This window comes from Rosa rugosa, chromosome 2 (assembly GCF_958449725.1).
Source record: "Rosa rugosa chromosome 2, drRosRugo1.1, whole genome shotgun sequence".
Lineage (NCBI taxonomy): Eukaryota > Viridiplantae > Streptophyta > Magnoliopsida > Rosales > Rosaceae > Rosa > Rosa rugosa.
In genome coordinates, this window is record NC_084821.1 from 61127547 (window position 1) to 61143915 (window position 16369).

At 43.2% G+C, this 16369-nt stretch overlaps 2 protein-coding genes across 2 annotated transcripts; one reads left to right on the forward strand and one right to left on the reverse strand.

Annotated features, from left to right (window-relative positions):
• The first annotated feature begins 2090 nt into the window (after window positions 1–2090).
• LOC133731210 (protein ALP1-like) lies at window positions 2091–3347 on the forward strand. Its single transcript, XM_062158636.1, has one exon. It carries the CDS (start codon window positions 2091–2093, stop codon window positions 3345–3347), a length of 1257 nt encoding a protein of 418 aa, XP_062014620.1.
• A 57-nt stretch (window positions 3348–3404) lies between these two features.
• On the reverse strand, window positions 3405–4454 carry LOC133731211 (glutathione S-transferase T3-like). The gene is made up of 2 exons (XM_062158637.1): window positions 4100–4454; window positions 3405–3977 (listed from the first exon to the last, which is right to left on the reverse strand). The coding sequence occupies exons 1-2, from the start codon at window positions 4388–4390 to the stop codon at window positions 3405–3407; spliced, it is 864 nt and encodes a 287-aa protein (XP_062014621.1). The 5' UTR covers window positions 4391–4454.
• Between the last annotated feature and the right edge of the window lie 11915 nt (window positions 4455–16369).

Here is a 16369-nt window from a genome sequence, read left to right on the forward strand (position 1 = left end):
ATGCAATCATAGTCTAGAAAACTAGCTAATCAAGAACACATTCAATGCATGAAGAACAAAGAAAGGATGTCAACCAAAGTGCACAACCTAGTATGAAAAAGTCCATCTATTTGCAATCCTCCTTAATTGATTTCGACTTTTGTCCAAAGCCTTTACTACTTAAATCTAGCACCAATTACATGCATATATCCTAAGTTGGCCATCAAAGAACACATACATATAAAAGTTTTCCATAATCCAAAATCAATTAAGCAATCTCACATAAGCAACATAAAAATCAACATAAAGAAATCACAATTTTTATTCAAACATAGAAATTGGCTTAAACTTTGCCCTTAATGTTATTGTTAACTAGAAACAAATTCCTACGAAATTAAATAAGGAAAAAGAATGAATTACACCGTGAGTTGGAGATGGAGATGGAGTGCTTGAAACGTTGAAATCTTGAATCTTGGAAGCAAGCCTTCAAGGTGGACGATGGAGGATATGATATTCCCGGCTCCTTCTTCTTCTTCTTCTTCTTACTTGAAAACGCAGAATTTTGCAACTAGAGAATGGAGAGAAAAATGGAATGGAAATGGAGAGACAAAGAAGATGAAATGGATGAAGGAATTTTTTTTTTTAGAGTGAGAGGAGAAGGTGTTTATATAGGGAAGAAAAAGAAGAGTGAAATGATAAATGGAAGAAAAATAATGAAAGTGGTTTGTAAAATATGGAAAAGATGGAGTAATGATGAAATGAAAGCAAGGCATGAAGGTGTAGAAGTATGGAAGTGATGATGATCTATTGGAGCAGAAAAATATATCCAAGGAAAAAGAGAAAAAGCATCTAGCTTTCTTCATGTGGGTAGGAAACTTGAACATGTGGTGTTGAGCTGTTTTTAGATCAGTTTCTGCCCCTTTATTCCTTCAATTATTTCTCCAACAAGCATTCCCAATTTCACTATGACCTCTTCATAAAAAATGTTCCATTATGAGTGTAGATCACCCTGGTAAAATTTCAGATTTTTATTCCATGTGGTTGGGCCGAAAATGCTGCTGGACCACTTACAGGTCCAGTTTTCCAGTTTTGCTTCTGTAGAAAATTGGGCTGATTGTTTGAAGGCCTTCCACTTCTATCTGGATCTTGCACTCTTCATATGAAATGTTCCTTTGGGTGTCTAGAATGGATCTGGAAAGTTTCAGCTCATTTGAAGTTCATTTGGTCCGGCGGCCGCTCCTTCTTCCTTGCTTGGCTTGGTTTCTCCTAGCCGGAGTAGAAAAATGTGTAAAATTGACCTTTTAGTACATTTCCATTTTTCTCCATCATTTATAGGTAATTATGGACCTAATGCTCATTTCATCATCATCTACTCCAATGTACCTAAAAAAATAGAAATTAAGTTAAAAATCGATTCGTTAAGGAATTAACTAAGCAAAATGTGAGGAATTAACTATTAAAATACCACATTAAAATGCTGCTATCAGCAACTCCAACAAGGAGGTTCTATTTGGGGGTGCTATTCTCATTTTAGCACCCCCTTGTTGTACTATTCATATAAGACTCATTCTCATCTCCAACAATGAGGTGTTATATGGGGGTGTTATTTTCACTATTCTTGATTAAAATAGTATATGATTATAATGTTTATGAATATTAGATTAAAAATATGTTAATTTAATTAAATAAGGTAAAAATCTTAATTTTAATTTTTATCATAAAATGTAAAAATTATTCTTATCATTTAATTATTATTTTTTTTTAAAAAAATTCATAATAAATATTTTTGTCGTGTTGTGTCGGCATGTATGACAAACGAGCGAACTATTTAGAAGATATTTTGATGTGTTGTGTCGGCATATATGACAAACAACCGAATTTGGATGTGATTTCATGAGCCACGTGTCAATCCCTAATTGGCCGTCCAAATTTCGGTTGAGTCTTTGACCGCCACGTGTACTCATATCTTATTTGATGATATCATTTCAAACCGTCCATAAATATGAGGTCATTGTCATCCTCATCTCTCACAAATTCATAAACCTTCTCATATCTGAAGCCTACAAATCTCCATATTCTTTTCGTTTTGATTTTGTCAAACCGTTTCTGCAATGAATCGTTTGACGAAATGGTTGCAGAAAGATCAAGAAGAGGCCGTCACGAGAAACCGTCGAAGAGCCATGATGATGTCTGCCGCTTCCTTGCAAATCCAAGAGCTGGAAGATGAGGATTCACAATGGGGTGGTTCCTCGGAAGGTCGTACTTATAAGGCCAGGGATCGAGAGATTATGGATCTTCGACTCAAAGCTCAATACTTCACGGATCCGTGTAGGTATGAACCAAACATATTTCGTAGGCGATATAGAATGCAACCTTGGGTCTTTGACAGGATGATGCACGACGTGGCCAACTACGACCCATATTTTGTTCAGACAAGAGATGCTACTGGGAGAGTCAGCTTGTCCACTGAACAAAAGCTTACATGCGCCATGAGGATGCTCGCGTATGGCATCACAGCTGACTTCTGTGATGATTACCTAGATATTGCGAAGTCCACTGCTATTGAGATTTTTGAGCACTTCACGAAAGCAATCTGGAATGTGTACCATGAGACTTACCTCCGCCAACCAACACCGGCAGATTTGCGACGGCTACTCGACAAAGCTGCAGAAAGGGAATTCCCGGGGATGATCGGGAGCCTTGATTGTATGCACTGGCAGTGGAAAAATTGCCCCAGCGGATGGGCAGGGCAGTATACTGGCTACAAGGGGAAGCCGACAATCATCTTGGAAGCGGTGGCCTCCTACGATACTTGGATTTGGCACGCATTCTTCGGACTTCCAGGTTCCCTAAATGATATTAACGTCCTTGGATGTTCACCGTTGTTCAATGAGGCATGCCTTGGTGAAACCCCTGAAGTGAGCTACCAGGTAAGTAATAGGCACTATGGCCAAACTTATTACCTAGTTGATGGCATATATCCTAAATGGGGGTCATTCGTACAAGCAATTAGAAACCCAAGGAGTCCGCAGACACAACATTTCTCAAGGATGCAGGAAGCATACAGAAAAGATGTGGAGAGAGCATTTGGTATTCTCCAAGCTCGTTGGGCAATCATAAGAGGACCAGCTCGTGGGTGGAGTAAAGAGAACCTTCAATACATCATGATGACATGTATTATCTTGCACAATATGATTGTTGAAGATGAACATGATGAAGATGCAGCAGAGCCATTTGATCCGGATGATATCCCAACCAGACCAAGGAAAGCAGAGATATATGCTAGACCAGTAATTGACACCGATGTTGATCTCAATCCGCAACAACTAAATCAATTATTGCGTCGCTTTATTACGAAGATGATATAAACTTCAAAGCAATTAACAAATAGCAACAACAACCACAATAATATAAACTAATATTGATTACATCCAAGATGTCTCATGAACTGGATCATAAGTGGCTAAGCTTGTGTCGTCTCCTTCCGGGGGTGTAGGATCTTGAGATTGTTCTGGGATGCTTGAGTTTCCTGTCTCCTTATCAATTATCTGTTGTTGCTTCCTCTCCCAATAACTCCTCTTTCTTGGAGTAAATATTGATGGATCCACCATCATCGTGCGGGCATCTTCAGCGCGTTGCTCAATTAGTTGACCTTCCTCAAATTGTTGTTGCCTTTGTTGGTACTCGCGCTCACATTGTTCTTGAAATTGTTGCATTTGCTTTCGTAGGTCACCCGCATCCTGTTGGGAGCCTTTTTTCTTAGCTAGCTTCTGAGCTTTCTGTCCTTTAGGACGTGCCTTCCTTGATGAAGTGGCACCCTCCTCATTTTTCGGTGTTCCACTGTCGTCCAAGTCGATAGGAGTACGAACACTGTGGTTGGTATTTTCCATTGTTGGCATATGACCAAATTTTTCTGTATTTTTCAAGTAAACCCAACAATGCTCAAACAAGAAATCTTTACCTTCCATGTCGTAGTATGTCGACTTAACATTCATGAGCTACATACAATATTAAGTAAATAAAATATTAGAACAAAAATAGACAGCTTAATATAAATCGAGTAATAAACTATATAACAACATTTAACTTTTCACAACTACATGACAAATAAATAAATTACCTCGTCCTCCATATTTTCACCGCTTCGTCGTTGAAAAGTCTCGACCTTGTTAAGAGCTTGCCGCCACTTCATACATGCTGGACTGATTTTTTTCCAACGAGCCTTACAACTAGAAGGTGTTTTAGTTACACAATCCGCCGGTTTGTGTGCATTGTACTCCTCTGCAATACGATTCCATAATAAATCCGACGTTTGATCGGTTCCGACAGCACTATCACCACCAACGGTGATCCAAGCTTGGCAAAGAATAACTTCTTCATTGTGCCTCCAAGAATCCTTTCTAGGAGCCATTTTTTCCAAGAGAAACAAAATTTAAGAACAACAATATGGCAAAATAAATGAATAATTTTGAACGAAATGGAGGATGTTTGGTGTGAGGAATTAGGAAAGAATGAATTGGTATTTATAGAATTTCCTAATATTTACTATTCCAACGGGTATATATTTTTTTCCCTATTTTCTGATAAATTTTTTTAATTTTTCAGTTAAAAATGGAATTAATCATCCTCAATTTAACAAGAGCCATTGATCATTTTTTCTCCTCCAATCTGAGCCCTTGGATTAAATATATATCCGTTATAGTAAAAAAAAAAAAAAAAATATTAGGACGACATCAGAGCCGTCCATATTCAAAATGGACAGATCTGAGCTGTCCTTCTCGTGACCATTGCACAGTACAAAACGGTCGGCAGGGGACAGCATCGTCAGGCGGGGCCCACAGCAGCAGCTGATTTGCAGTCTTCTTCTTCCTCCAACGCACCACGCGCGCGTTCATCCCTTTTCTTCCCTCCAGCCCAGCGTCACCATCTTCTTCTTCTCTCGCGCGTTTCGTCCGGCCTTGGGCTGCCACAGCCCAACTTGTGGCCCCAATACACTGTACACGGGTCTCGGTTCTGAAAAAGTCTCATATATGAGACTTGGTTTAGGGCCAAGTCCTATAATTCCAGAACCAGATCCCCCTAAATTGGCCCGTTGGAGATGAAAAGTCTCATTTTTAGCTCAGTTCTGGTATGGCACCCAATGGTTGGAGTTGCCCTAACAGAGGTATCTGAGTGGTATAATTTTTAGAGTCTAGGTATCTAATTGATCACTTTAAAAGTTGAGTTTTTCTAAATGTATCAAGCAAAAATCTAAATAAATCCAGCAATAAATATTATTTCTAAATAATTAAAGTAAACAAACTGATTTCTCCAAAATATTCCCCTCTTGAAAACGATATACCCAGCAAAAAGAAACTAATTGACAAACAAAACCTGCCCAGCTCTTTATAACTGGTATCTCCATCAATCCCCCAGTTCCTATTTGAAGTTTTCAATCCCAACGACAAGTTTATAATAAAAGCACTATTAAAAGTGAAGTGAATGAAGTAAAGCAACTTTCTCAATCAGTAAGGACTTTGAATGGCTTGCCCAGATTAGACAAAAATGAAGTGTGAAGTGATTTTGTTTTTCTCTTTTGTATTGAATATTTTAAATTGATGGAGAAGCTTTGAATTTTGATTTGAGTGAAACATCAAAAATTTGCGGAAACTTAATTATTTGTGCTCATGTCGACTCGATTGGTAAATGAAGTTTTTTTTTTTTGAATAAAGGGCTGGTGCGGCTGCCCTCAAGCCTTGATTAATGAAACTATTGAATACAAGGGGGGGACATTAAACCTAAACCCCTGATTACAATAAGCATATAGAGAACATCCTGAAATCCTATCATGAGTCTCTACCAAATAACTGTATTCAACAAGGCACCAACTAGCAAAGAGCGCTCTACTGGCGACTCTATTTGCTTCGACATAGCGGTGACATAACGGAAAGATAACTCGATATGTAACTCGATTACAACGTAGCATAAGTACCATACTCACAGCTTTCCTACTATGTTGCCGCCGGAAGATAAATCCGACGACACGTAGCTTCACCCTGCCACTAGGAGGTAGCGACCATTTGACAAAGCAAGGAACTCGCCGCCTACCCAGAGCAGACAAGACACTTTGAGTGCACACACAGGGACAAAGCCAGACTAACCCTACACATATTGTGTAGAGACTTATTACTCGCAATAAGCGCAAATAAACTAAACAACATAAGTAAATAACAACTATGAATAAAATAAAACCTGAGGCAGGGCCCACGAAGTGAACCCAACCCCCAAGAAACCAGATCGGGCCCATATGCAGAATCCCAGCCCAAGAAACCAGATCAGCAAGTGGGTCGTGACCAACTCTCCCGGCCCAAGTCAGCTGCTGCGTTGCCCCGCCACCGATCGTGCCTCCCCTCCACCGGAGCCTGGCCATCGTCACTGTTTGGCTCCAATTTTGCTGCAGCTGGTCAACAGTCTCTTTTCTTGCGCGGGCGTGCCAGCACCGTTCGGGTGCGGTCGTCGGGGATGTCCCTTGACCTGACTTCTTTTCAAGCAATTGTGGACGAGGAGAGCACCAACCTCGTCGTGGGATTCTTTGTGCCTCGTGGTGAGGACTTTTGCTGAGCTTCTTGAAAATCACCAAATCGATACTCGATGTTGTAGATCGAGCAGAGCGAGAACCACCGGGAAGTGAGGAGAACTTGCTAAAGCGTGACTTTAGCTTGGCTGGGTTGCTAGGGCGTTACCCTTGCTTGGCTGGTTCTGTAACCTTTGTGGTCGCGGCACTACCGTCGGCTCCCGAGGAGACTAGGACCGAAGCACGTTGACAGAGGGTTTCGTGACACTGAAAGTCGGCTTCTGAGAAGACTAGGACTAGGAGTGTGATCACCGGTAAGAGAAAGAGAAAGAGAAAGAGAAAGAGAGGGAGAGGAGTTGCTCTTAGAGAGGTTTGCTCTAGAGAGAACTTAGATCATCTTAGAGATGTTGTTGTTGAATGTGAATGTGTTTGTTAGAATGAGAAGAGAAGGTGTTTATATAGGGAAGAAAAAGAAGAGTGAAATGATGAGTGGAAGAAAAATAATGAAAGTGGAGTATGAAAGTGATTTGTAAAATATGGAAAAGATAGAGAAATGATGAAATGAAAGCAAGGCATGAAGGTGCAAAAACATGGAAGTGATGATGATCTATTAAAGAGATTGTCTTGAAAAATATATCCAAGGAAAAGAAGAAAAGCATCTAGCTTTCTTCATGTGGGTAGGAAACATGAACATGTGAATATTGAGCTGGTTTTAGGTCAGTTTCTGCCCCTTTATTCCTTCAATTATTTCTCCAACAAGACTTCATTATATGCCTTCGACTTCTTCATATGAAATGTTCCACTATGAGTGTAGATCATCCTGACAAATTTTCAGATTTTTATTCCATGTGGTTGGGCCGAAAATGCTGCTGGACCTCTTACAGGTCCAGTTTTCCAGTTTTGCTTATGTAGAAAATTGGGCTGATTGTTTGAAGGCCTTCCACTCAACAAAAGCTCTTGCACTCTTCATAAGAAATGATCCTTGGGCTGTCTAGAATGGATCTGGAAAGTTTCAGCACATTTCGATTTCATTTGGTTAGTCTGCCACCCCTCCTTCCTTGTCTAGCTCGGTTTTTCCTAGCCGAAGTAGGAAAATATGCTAAAGTTGACTTGTCATACTTCCATAGTAGGCTTTATTTAGCCTCTAAATATATATTTCGAGCTTGTCGACAATATATAGCTTGAGCCACTGATATTGGCTCAATTTCTCCAAGACGTGCCTTGTCAGGCCAAAATGTTCATTTTGGGTCCAAACATTGCCCCCCAGACCTCGAAGTCAAAGGTCCTCGTCTTGACTAAAGAGGTCTTGAATCAACACTACTCTTATAATGTCGTTGCTTCAAAGTCGTTGTTCCAAAGCCACTTGTATTGGCTTGACTGTTTCCATATAGGCCTCTAAATAGGCCATAAAGCTTGAATGCCACTACTGAATTGCCTTTGGCATGAACTGACGCTTCATTTGTCAACTTTATTGCCCCCATGGATCTAGCGAAACTTGGGCAGGTTGTAGGCAATCAAAACTTTAGCGTGCCCCCCATGCGAAGGAGACTGCTTTTGATCGCGAATGAGGATCCTTCTCTTCCTTGGTGGTAGCTTCGCCATGTGTATAGCAACAAGTATCTACCTTGTTTGCTGGCTCTCTGTTGATTTTTTCAAATGTAGGTGTTGGAGCCGCTTTCCTGGCTAGATCAAGGCCTATAGTACTTGGCGAAATAAGATGCAAAATAGCAAACTGTTTGCTTTCATTTAATCCTTCGCGAGTCTTATGCCAAAGAGGATGATTGGATCATGGCTATCGTCATCATGACGTGTGACCAATTGAAACCACCATATTTTGCTGCAACTTTAGCATCTAAAACCGCATCGGTTTTAATCATGTTTTAAAAAACATCAGGCCACTATGCTGGCCCTGCGGTGGTAGGAAAATGTGGAATATCTTCACTGTCGCCTTAGATGCGATTCTCAAGATGGAATAATGACTCATTAATTATCAACTAGGGCCACTTACTGGCCCAGCTAATAAATTAATCTTCAAACATATTTGAGCTATAAATCAAAGCGTATTGGAGAAGTATCTTCACTGTCGCCTTAGATGCGATTCTCAAGATGGAATAATGACTCATTAATTATCAACTAGGGCCACTCACTGGCCCAGCTAATAAATTAATCTCCAAACATATTTGAGCTATAAATCAAAGCGTATTGGAGAAGTATTCCTTGCGACCTAGAAATGGCATCCAAGAAACCATTCGTTATCGATCAGGCAGATGAAATCATTGAGAAAGCCGCATTCGCCTGGCGAACTAACATGAGTGTTCGATGTAGAAGTCAGAACGGAGAGGAGAGAAGTCGACTGATGGGCTTTGGTGGCGGTGATAGTCAAGCGAGTCTGGATCCCACACCTCGCGATCGTTTGCCAGATGATGCTATGGCCTATTATGGGCTTCCCATCCGCCGTCCCATAGCGGCTCTTCGGCAGGTGCCTGGTGATTTTAGCAGTTGGGGACCAAGGAGGAAAGTGGGCTACTGGCCTACCGTCGCTCCCGAGGAAAATATTTGGTATCAGGAGGTCCGAGCGAGAGATTTGGCCCTATGGGATGCGGTGGGTATCACCCAAACCATCGATCTATGCTTCTGTCTTCCCAATAATACTAGCCCTGCACCGCTAGCTGCCGCTCTTTGCTTCTGGAACACCTCCAGCAATACATTCGATTTCCGGTTTGGGCAAATGAGCATAACTCTGCTGGATGTTCTTACCATCACGGGGTTGCCCATTGACTTTGACCCCTATGTGCATGGTCAGTTTGATGGCACTCAATTTTCTTTGAGAATGGATATGGCTGGTCGAGGGCATCACAGCAGATCCTACCCATCCTGGCGCGAATATTACTGCACTCGGCGTGACCATACAGGAGGTATCGCATTCCTGGAATTCTGGCTTTGCAAATTTATCTTTTGCACTTCTTCCAACAAACCTACTGGACCTTGGAATTCTCTGGCCACTGCTCTCTACAATGGTATTTGCGTTGGCCTTGGGCAACCTGTATTGGGTGCGTTATATCGCTCCCTTTATAGAGCCGTAATGCGCCCATTTGATACCGAAATTAGTGGCCCCTTCTGGATCCTTGCCTTTTGGCTGCAGATTTATTTCCCTCTCTTCCGTCGCGGTGATATTCCAAAGGAACCTCCAGTTGATTCCCTTTTGGGGAACTGGCTTTGCCGCAACGTAAGGTATCGAGCTCCACCCTACTCCGAGTGTTTTATTTACTTGTACTTGCTGGGAGAGATGCCGGACCCAAAAATGGTCCTTTCTAGGCGATTCCCTCCTCCCCTTGATGATGGCTTTCTGCCCAGTGGACGGGATCATAGCGAAAGAGCCTTCCTGACCTTTCGTCGCGCCATCTCCTGCTTGGATATTCGTCTTGCCACTGAACGCGTAAGTTATGAGCTCTATGCCCCTAACCATTTTGCTCGCCAATTTGGGTTGGCCCAGTTGGTACCCTGGCCTCTGGTTGATTCTGCCAATTACTACACCTCTTGGCGGAGATTATCCCCACCTGGGTCTGCCCCCTTTCAGAGTCAGTTTACTTTGATAGTGATTCCCCCTTGGGTCAGAGCGCTGTACCCCCTCAACGATGTCGACGATGATTATGCTGATTGGTGGAAAGAAGTGTCCGTGAACTGTTGGGACCTGCCACATGACGAACTCTTCGTCCTGATCTTTCGTGGCATGAGTAGTCCTGGTCCGGAGGACCGCAAGATTCTTGAGCGCTTCTCCAACCCTGCAGCACAACCCCCGCGACCTATTCTACCTTCTCGCTCATCGCGTCCAGGGATACAAATCCACGAGCCTAGGGCAACAGTAAGTTTTTGTCTTTCTTCACCATTCTTTTTTCTTGTGTTGATTTTCTCGCTCTTATTCCTGAGTGTGTTTTGCAGCAAACTACCTGGAGCAGGATAGCCTCTGTTCAGGCGGGGAAACAAAAGGCAATAGCAGAGGAGACTTCTGAGGGAGAGTTTTCGCATGATGAAGATCCCGCTGAGGTAATTTAGTTAAGAATGATCCCAAACTTGTATATTTGGTGCTTCCCCTCTTTTTGAGTTATGACTCTTTTCTCGTACAGGCCACTGCTGTCTTTGCTTGCAAACGCGATCGAGCTCAATTCGTCGAAGAGAGTTTTGAAGATGACGAACCTCTGGGAATGCGATTGGTAAACTCCGACCCCGTCTTATCCTTTTTAAATTTTAGAATCTGGGCAGGATCTTCACTATGTATCTTTTGACAGGTCCGTCAAAGGACCACTAATCCCTCTCGCCTGAGCGAGGCTGGACCCTCAGCCACTGCAAAAAAGCCAACTCTCTCGCTAGTTCAAGCATCAACTAACCCCGTGGCGCCTTTTCCGTCTCCCACATCTACAGAGCATCTGCAAGGTCCTACCATTCTAATAACGATCTCCGATGACGACTCCTCGGAGCATGAAAGTGTGGAAAGCCACTCTGAGGATTCTGCCGCTTATGAGGAACTGATGACGACAGAGATTCTCGCGGCACTAAAGGTCCAAGAGGTGAATGAAGTGAGGCCTCTTCCTCTTGGTGACCACGTACCAGATATTGACCCGACAACTCGAGAGGTAAGCCACTGTTGGCCAATGCTTTCCATTTCCCTTTTGATCCAACCCCACTCTCTGACATTTCTGAATCTAACCAGGATTCTGTTTGTACCGAGGAGGTGGCTACAAACGTTGAGGGTCCTATCAGTCGGACAGTCGCCCAAGAGATGAAAAATGATACTGACGGTGGTGGTGCCCCCCAAGTCTTGAGAATAAATGAGACAACCGTCGAAGCCGAGGGCCCTGTGCTTGAATCTACTCCACTTGCCCATGGTGAGCCGCGAGTTGAGTTTCCAGATTCTCCCGCGGCTGAAGGGACAGACCAACCTATTGAAGATGAAGAAACTGAGGAAGTTGTCCACCCTTTTGCATTGGTGGTTCGTGATCCTGTGGCGCCTCCGCCGCCTCCTACCAGATTCGAGAGATTGATGAGGGTGTTAGAGGTAACTCCTCCTTCTGCTGTGGATGAGGCTAAGATGGTGCTTCACGAACATCTGGGTCCTCAGGTATTGGAGACTGACATCCTCTCGCGAGTCTTTGAAGCCCTAAGGTATCTTTGCCAGGAGAAGGCATTGACCCTGCAGCAATTTAGTGCCATTGACGATCTGCTGAATGAACTTGGTGAGGCCCACCAACGTCAACCGGCCGCGAACGCCCAGGCTCACGACACTCGAGAGGCTTTGAATAGCCTCTCTCGAGAAATGGACATCTCTCGCGGTATTTTAAATGAGCGAACCAACCGCCTGCGGGAACTACAAATCCAAAGGTCCGACTTCAAACTTCGGATCGAGGACCTCCATACAGGTTTAGCCTTTGTTGAAAACGCGATTGCTACAGAAGAAGCCCAACTCGATGAACCTCTGGCTGCTTCTGAAGAAATGGGCCGCAACCTGGCCCATCTCAGAGAACGGGCCACTCAGGCCGAAGCTAGTGCTATTGGGGCGAATCTCCGCGTGGAGGAACTTTGCTTGAAATTGAGCTTCATGGGCCAATCTCTGTAGGCCCCCTCGAAAACTGTTCGGTCTCCTTACACGTCAATAATCCCTTCTTTTCCGAGATTTAAGGCATTAATCACTCGTTGAAAAACATCAGTCATGAAAAATAATCTCGTGAAAAGAACAGTTACCTCCTCGGAAACTGTTCGGTTTCCCCACATGCTATTAATCCTCTAATAATAGCTAACTCCTCAAAAAATCGCTCCTCACATGCTGCTAGTCCCTTTTTTTTTTTTTATTATTATTTTTTTTATAAGTAGTTGAATTTAATAAGACAATGTGAATCAAGGTTTAGACATGCGGCCCAAGTATAGTCGTCTAGACACAAATTTTCTTTCAAATCCTTTGGGCAACCTTACTGAAATGGCCAGGTGGGGGAGGGCGAACAAGAGAGGCAGAATCCATTTTGGCATGAGCTACTCCCACATAGTGGTTTAGGCCCATTTGCACGCACTTCTGGATTCAAGAACCTGTCATGAACGTTGTCCCCTTTCTAGACACCATTTCACATAGGCTATACTTACTAAGATAAGAAAGGTCATAAGTGTGAAGACAGTTCAACAAGTGTTAATAAAAGCCGCCCTTAACCTTAAGGGACCTGAACTAGGCACCAATAAGGAGTTTAGGCCAATATTAACAAAAGAGACTTCACCTATTCCGTTATGATTCACAACCCCTTACCAAATTCACTAGAAACGAAAAAATTAACAGAAAATTAAAAGCAAAGAAAGAAAGAAGCTAGCATCACCATGTTTGGCTAACCTCTAGAAGACCACGGGGGAGGCCATCTATGCTTCATTCCAAGCTCTGATGTATCAAAATTTGTAGGGTAAAAATCTCTCCTGTGAGAGCTTGTAGGAAAAGAACAAAGATACTTCTCGTCGAATAATTGGAAGCAATTTGGCTCGTAGGAGGAGTAATCTTGCCCCCCAAGTATCTTTGTTGGCATAGAATTAGCCACAGATTGGCCATTATAGACGACCACTTGTTGGTTTGAATTCTCATGATCAAGAGCCTCAAAAACAACAATTAGGTCGCCTAGATCATATTTAATCACCGCTTGGCTATTAGAATTTTTAAGAAATTCCTTTTGGTGATCAACAGAATGAACATGGGCTCCATCTTGCCCCCCATGCATCTGATCAGTAGCCACGTATTTGGCTTGATCAGTGGAGAAATCAGATATTTGTTCAGCGACAATTGTATTGTCAGAAGAACAATCTTGTTGATGACCTTTTCCATGCACAGCCTCTGTGTAAGGCTGTGACTCACCAGTGAGACCCTTAGGTTGATTGCCACCTATAGGCAAGTTAGTCTCATAAACGACCTCTTCTCGAGCGTTCTGCTCAATTTCTAGGTCCCAATCGCGAAACCTCTGCTTTGTTTTTGCGATCAAAATGGCCATGTCCCTGGCTTGCTTTTCTTTATTCCTCTCGATGTTGGCCATGATGATCGCGAGCTGTTCATCAATGCTTGCCCCCTCTGGGATGGGAATAGGCATAAACTCATCATTAATGGCAGTATCGCCAGTGGTGGCAACATTGACCATCTATTTACTTTAGGAATTTCTTTTGGTAAAGATTTTCCCCTAGCATCTCAATGATGGCGAACAAATGCAAAAAGACTCTAGTGTAGTCCCACTGGGCGTGCCAAAATGTTTGTTTTGAAGCCCGGTGGTTGAATGTGCTTCAAGAGAAAAATTTCTAACCTTGTCCCACCGGGTTTGCCAAAATGTTTGGCTTTGAAGCCCGGTGGTTGAATGTCTTCAAGAGAAAAAAAATTCTAACCTTGTCCCACTGGGCGTGCCAAAATGTTTGGCTTGAAGCCCGGTGGTTGAATGTGGTGTGATTTACAGCTCTGTCCCACTGGGCGTGCCAAAATGTTTGTTTTGAAGCCCGGTGGTTGAATGTCTTCAAAAGAAAAAATTCTAACCTTGTCCCACTGGGCGTGCCAAAATGTTTGGCTCCAATTTTGCTGCAGCTGGTCAACAGTCTCTTTTCTTGCGCGGGCGTGCCAGCACCGTTCGGGTGCGGTCGTCGGGGATGTCCCTTGACCTGACTTCTTTTCAAGCAATTGTGGACGAGGAGAGCACCAACCTCATCGTGGGATTCTTTGTGCCTCGTGGTGAGGACTTTTGCTGAGCTTCTTGAAAATCACCAAATCGATACTCGATGTTGTAGATCGAGCAGAGCGAGAACCACCGGGAAGTGAGGAGAACTTGCTAAAGCGTGACTTTAGCTTGGCTGGGTTGCTAGGGCGTTACCCTTGCTTGGCTGGTTCTGTAATCGTTGTGGTCGCGGCACTACCGTCGGCTCCCGAGGAGACTAGGACCGAAGCACGTTGACAGAGGGTTTCGTGACACTGAAAGTCGGCTTCTGAGAAGACTAGGACTAGGAGTGTGATCACCGGTAAGAGAGAGAGAAAGAGAAAGAGAGGGAGAGGAGTTGCTCTTAGAGAGGTTTGCTCTAGAGAGAACTTAGATCATCTTAGAGATGTTGTTGTTGAATGTGAATGTGTTTGTTAGAATGAGAAGAGAAGGTGTTTATATAGGGAAGAAAAAGAAGAGTGAAATGATGAGTGGAAGAAAAATAATGAAAGTGGAGTATGAAAGTGATTTGTAAAATATGGAAAAGATAGAGAAATGATGAAATGAAAGCAAGACATGAAGGTGCAAAAACATGAAAGTGATGATGATCTATTAAAGAGATTGTCTTGAAAAATATATCCAAGGAAAAGAAGAAAAGCATCTAGCTTTCTTCATGTGGGTAGGAAACATGAACATGTGAATATTGAGCTGGTTTTAGGTCAGTTTCTGCCCCTTTATTCCTTCAATTATTTCTCCAACAAGACTTCATTATATGCCTTCGACTTCTTCATATGAAATGTTCCACTATGAGTGTAGATCATCCTGACAAATTTTCATATTTTTATTCCATGTGGTTGGGCCGAAAATGCTGCTGGACCTCTTACAGGTCCAGTTTTCCAGTTTTGCTTATGTAGAAAATTGGGCTGATTGTTTGAAGGCCTTCCACTCAACAAAAGCTCTTGCACTCTTCATAAGAAATGATCCTTGGGCTGTCTAGAATGGATCTGGAAAGTTTCAGCACATTTTGATTTCATTTGGTTAGTCTGCCACCCCTCCTTCCTTGTCTAGCTCGGTTTTTCCTAGCCGAAGTAGGAAAATATGCTAAAGTTGACTTGTCATACTTCCATAGTAGGCTTTATTTAGCCTCTAAATATATATTTCGAGCTTGTCGACAATATATAGCTTGAGCCACTGATATTGGCTCAATTTCTCCAAGACGTGCCTTGTCAGGCCAAAATGTTCATTTTGGGTCCAAACAGTCACCTCACCGTCGTCCTCCGACAATCTGAGGGCCGCTCCAACCTCCACGATCTCCACCTGACACCAACTGAAAAAGGGAAGCCCGACATCCGGCGTCGAAGCACGACCATCAAACTGTCCACCAAACCATCGATCCCTACCAACTAGCCTTCGATCTTCTCCAGCCAGCCCTTGAACCCATCTTGCCGACCACGGACAGCCACAAATCGCCGCACCGACTCGCTCCCCCACCGATCCCACTCCGATCCCGGCCCACCGCCACAACACAGCCTCGTCCTTCAACCGAAAGAGACAGAGCAAAACCCCACCTCCCGAACCTAGCTCTCGAGACCGCCCGTGAAACAGGACACCAGTCAGGCCACACACATCGTGCGCCGGCTAGGCCAGAAGCCATCACCAGCGCCGAGGCGCAGCCGGACAGGGACACAGGCAGAAGATGGCGTTCTCTAGGTTTCAAGCGCGTGGAGTGCGTTCTCTTCCGGCAAATTGGTAAATGAAGTTTTGAAGGAATGAGATGAAGATAGAAAACTGAATTAGACCACGAATCCACGATAGGCAGTTGAAGGAATAATCTTAGCGACCTCCTTAATCATGACGGCGATGAACTGGATAATAAAAAGATGTGAAAGTAACTTATCAGTGTGTTCAATGGATCATGGCTGAATCAAAATTGTTGAAGTCGACAAGTAGAACAGCGTCTGCAGAGCAGTTGCTGGGTATATTTTATGAGGGTATTCTAGGAATAATTACTGTGTTTAATTAGACATAAATAAAGATATTTAAAAATAAATATATTGATGGGTATACTTAGATTTTTGCCGGATAAATTTAGAAAGACTTTAAAAGTTTGGGTACTACTGTGTGTGTCCGATTCATAAAAATTCAG

What these genes read in the sequence shown, in the direction of transcription:
- LOC133731210 (XM_062158636.1), top strand. Translation starts at nt 2,091, where the DNA reads ATGAATCGTTTGACGAAATGGTTGCAGAAAGATCAAGAAGAGGCCGTC.
- LOC133731211 (XM_062158637.1), bottom strand. Translation starts at nt 4,390, where the DNA reads ATGGCTCCTAGAAAGGATTCTTGGAGGCACAATGAAGAAGTTATTCTT. An exon ending in GTGAAAATATGGAGGACGAG is followed by an intron (nt 3,978 to 4,099) that starts GTAATTTATTTA and finishes TATTGTATGTAG; the next exon opens with CTCATGAATGTTAAGTCGAC.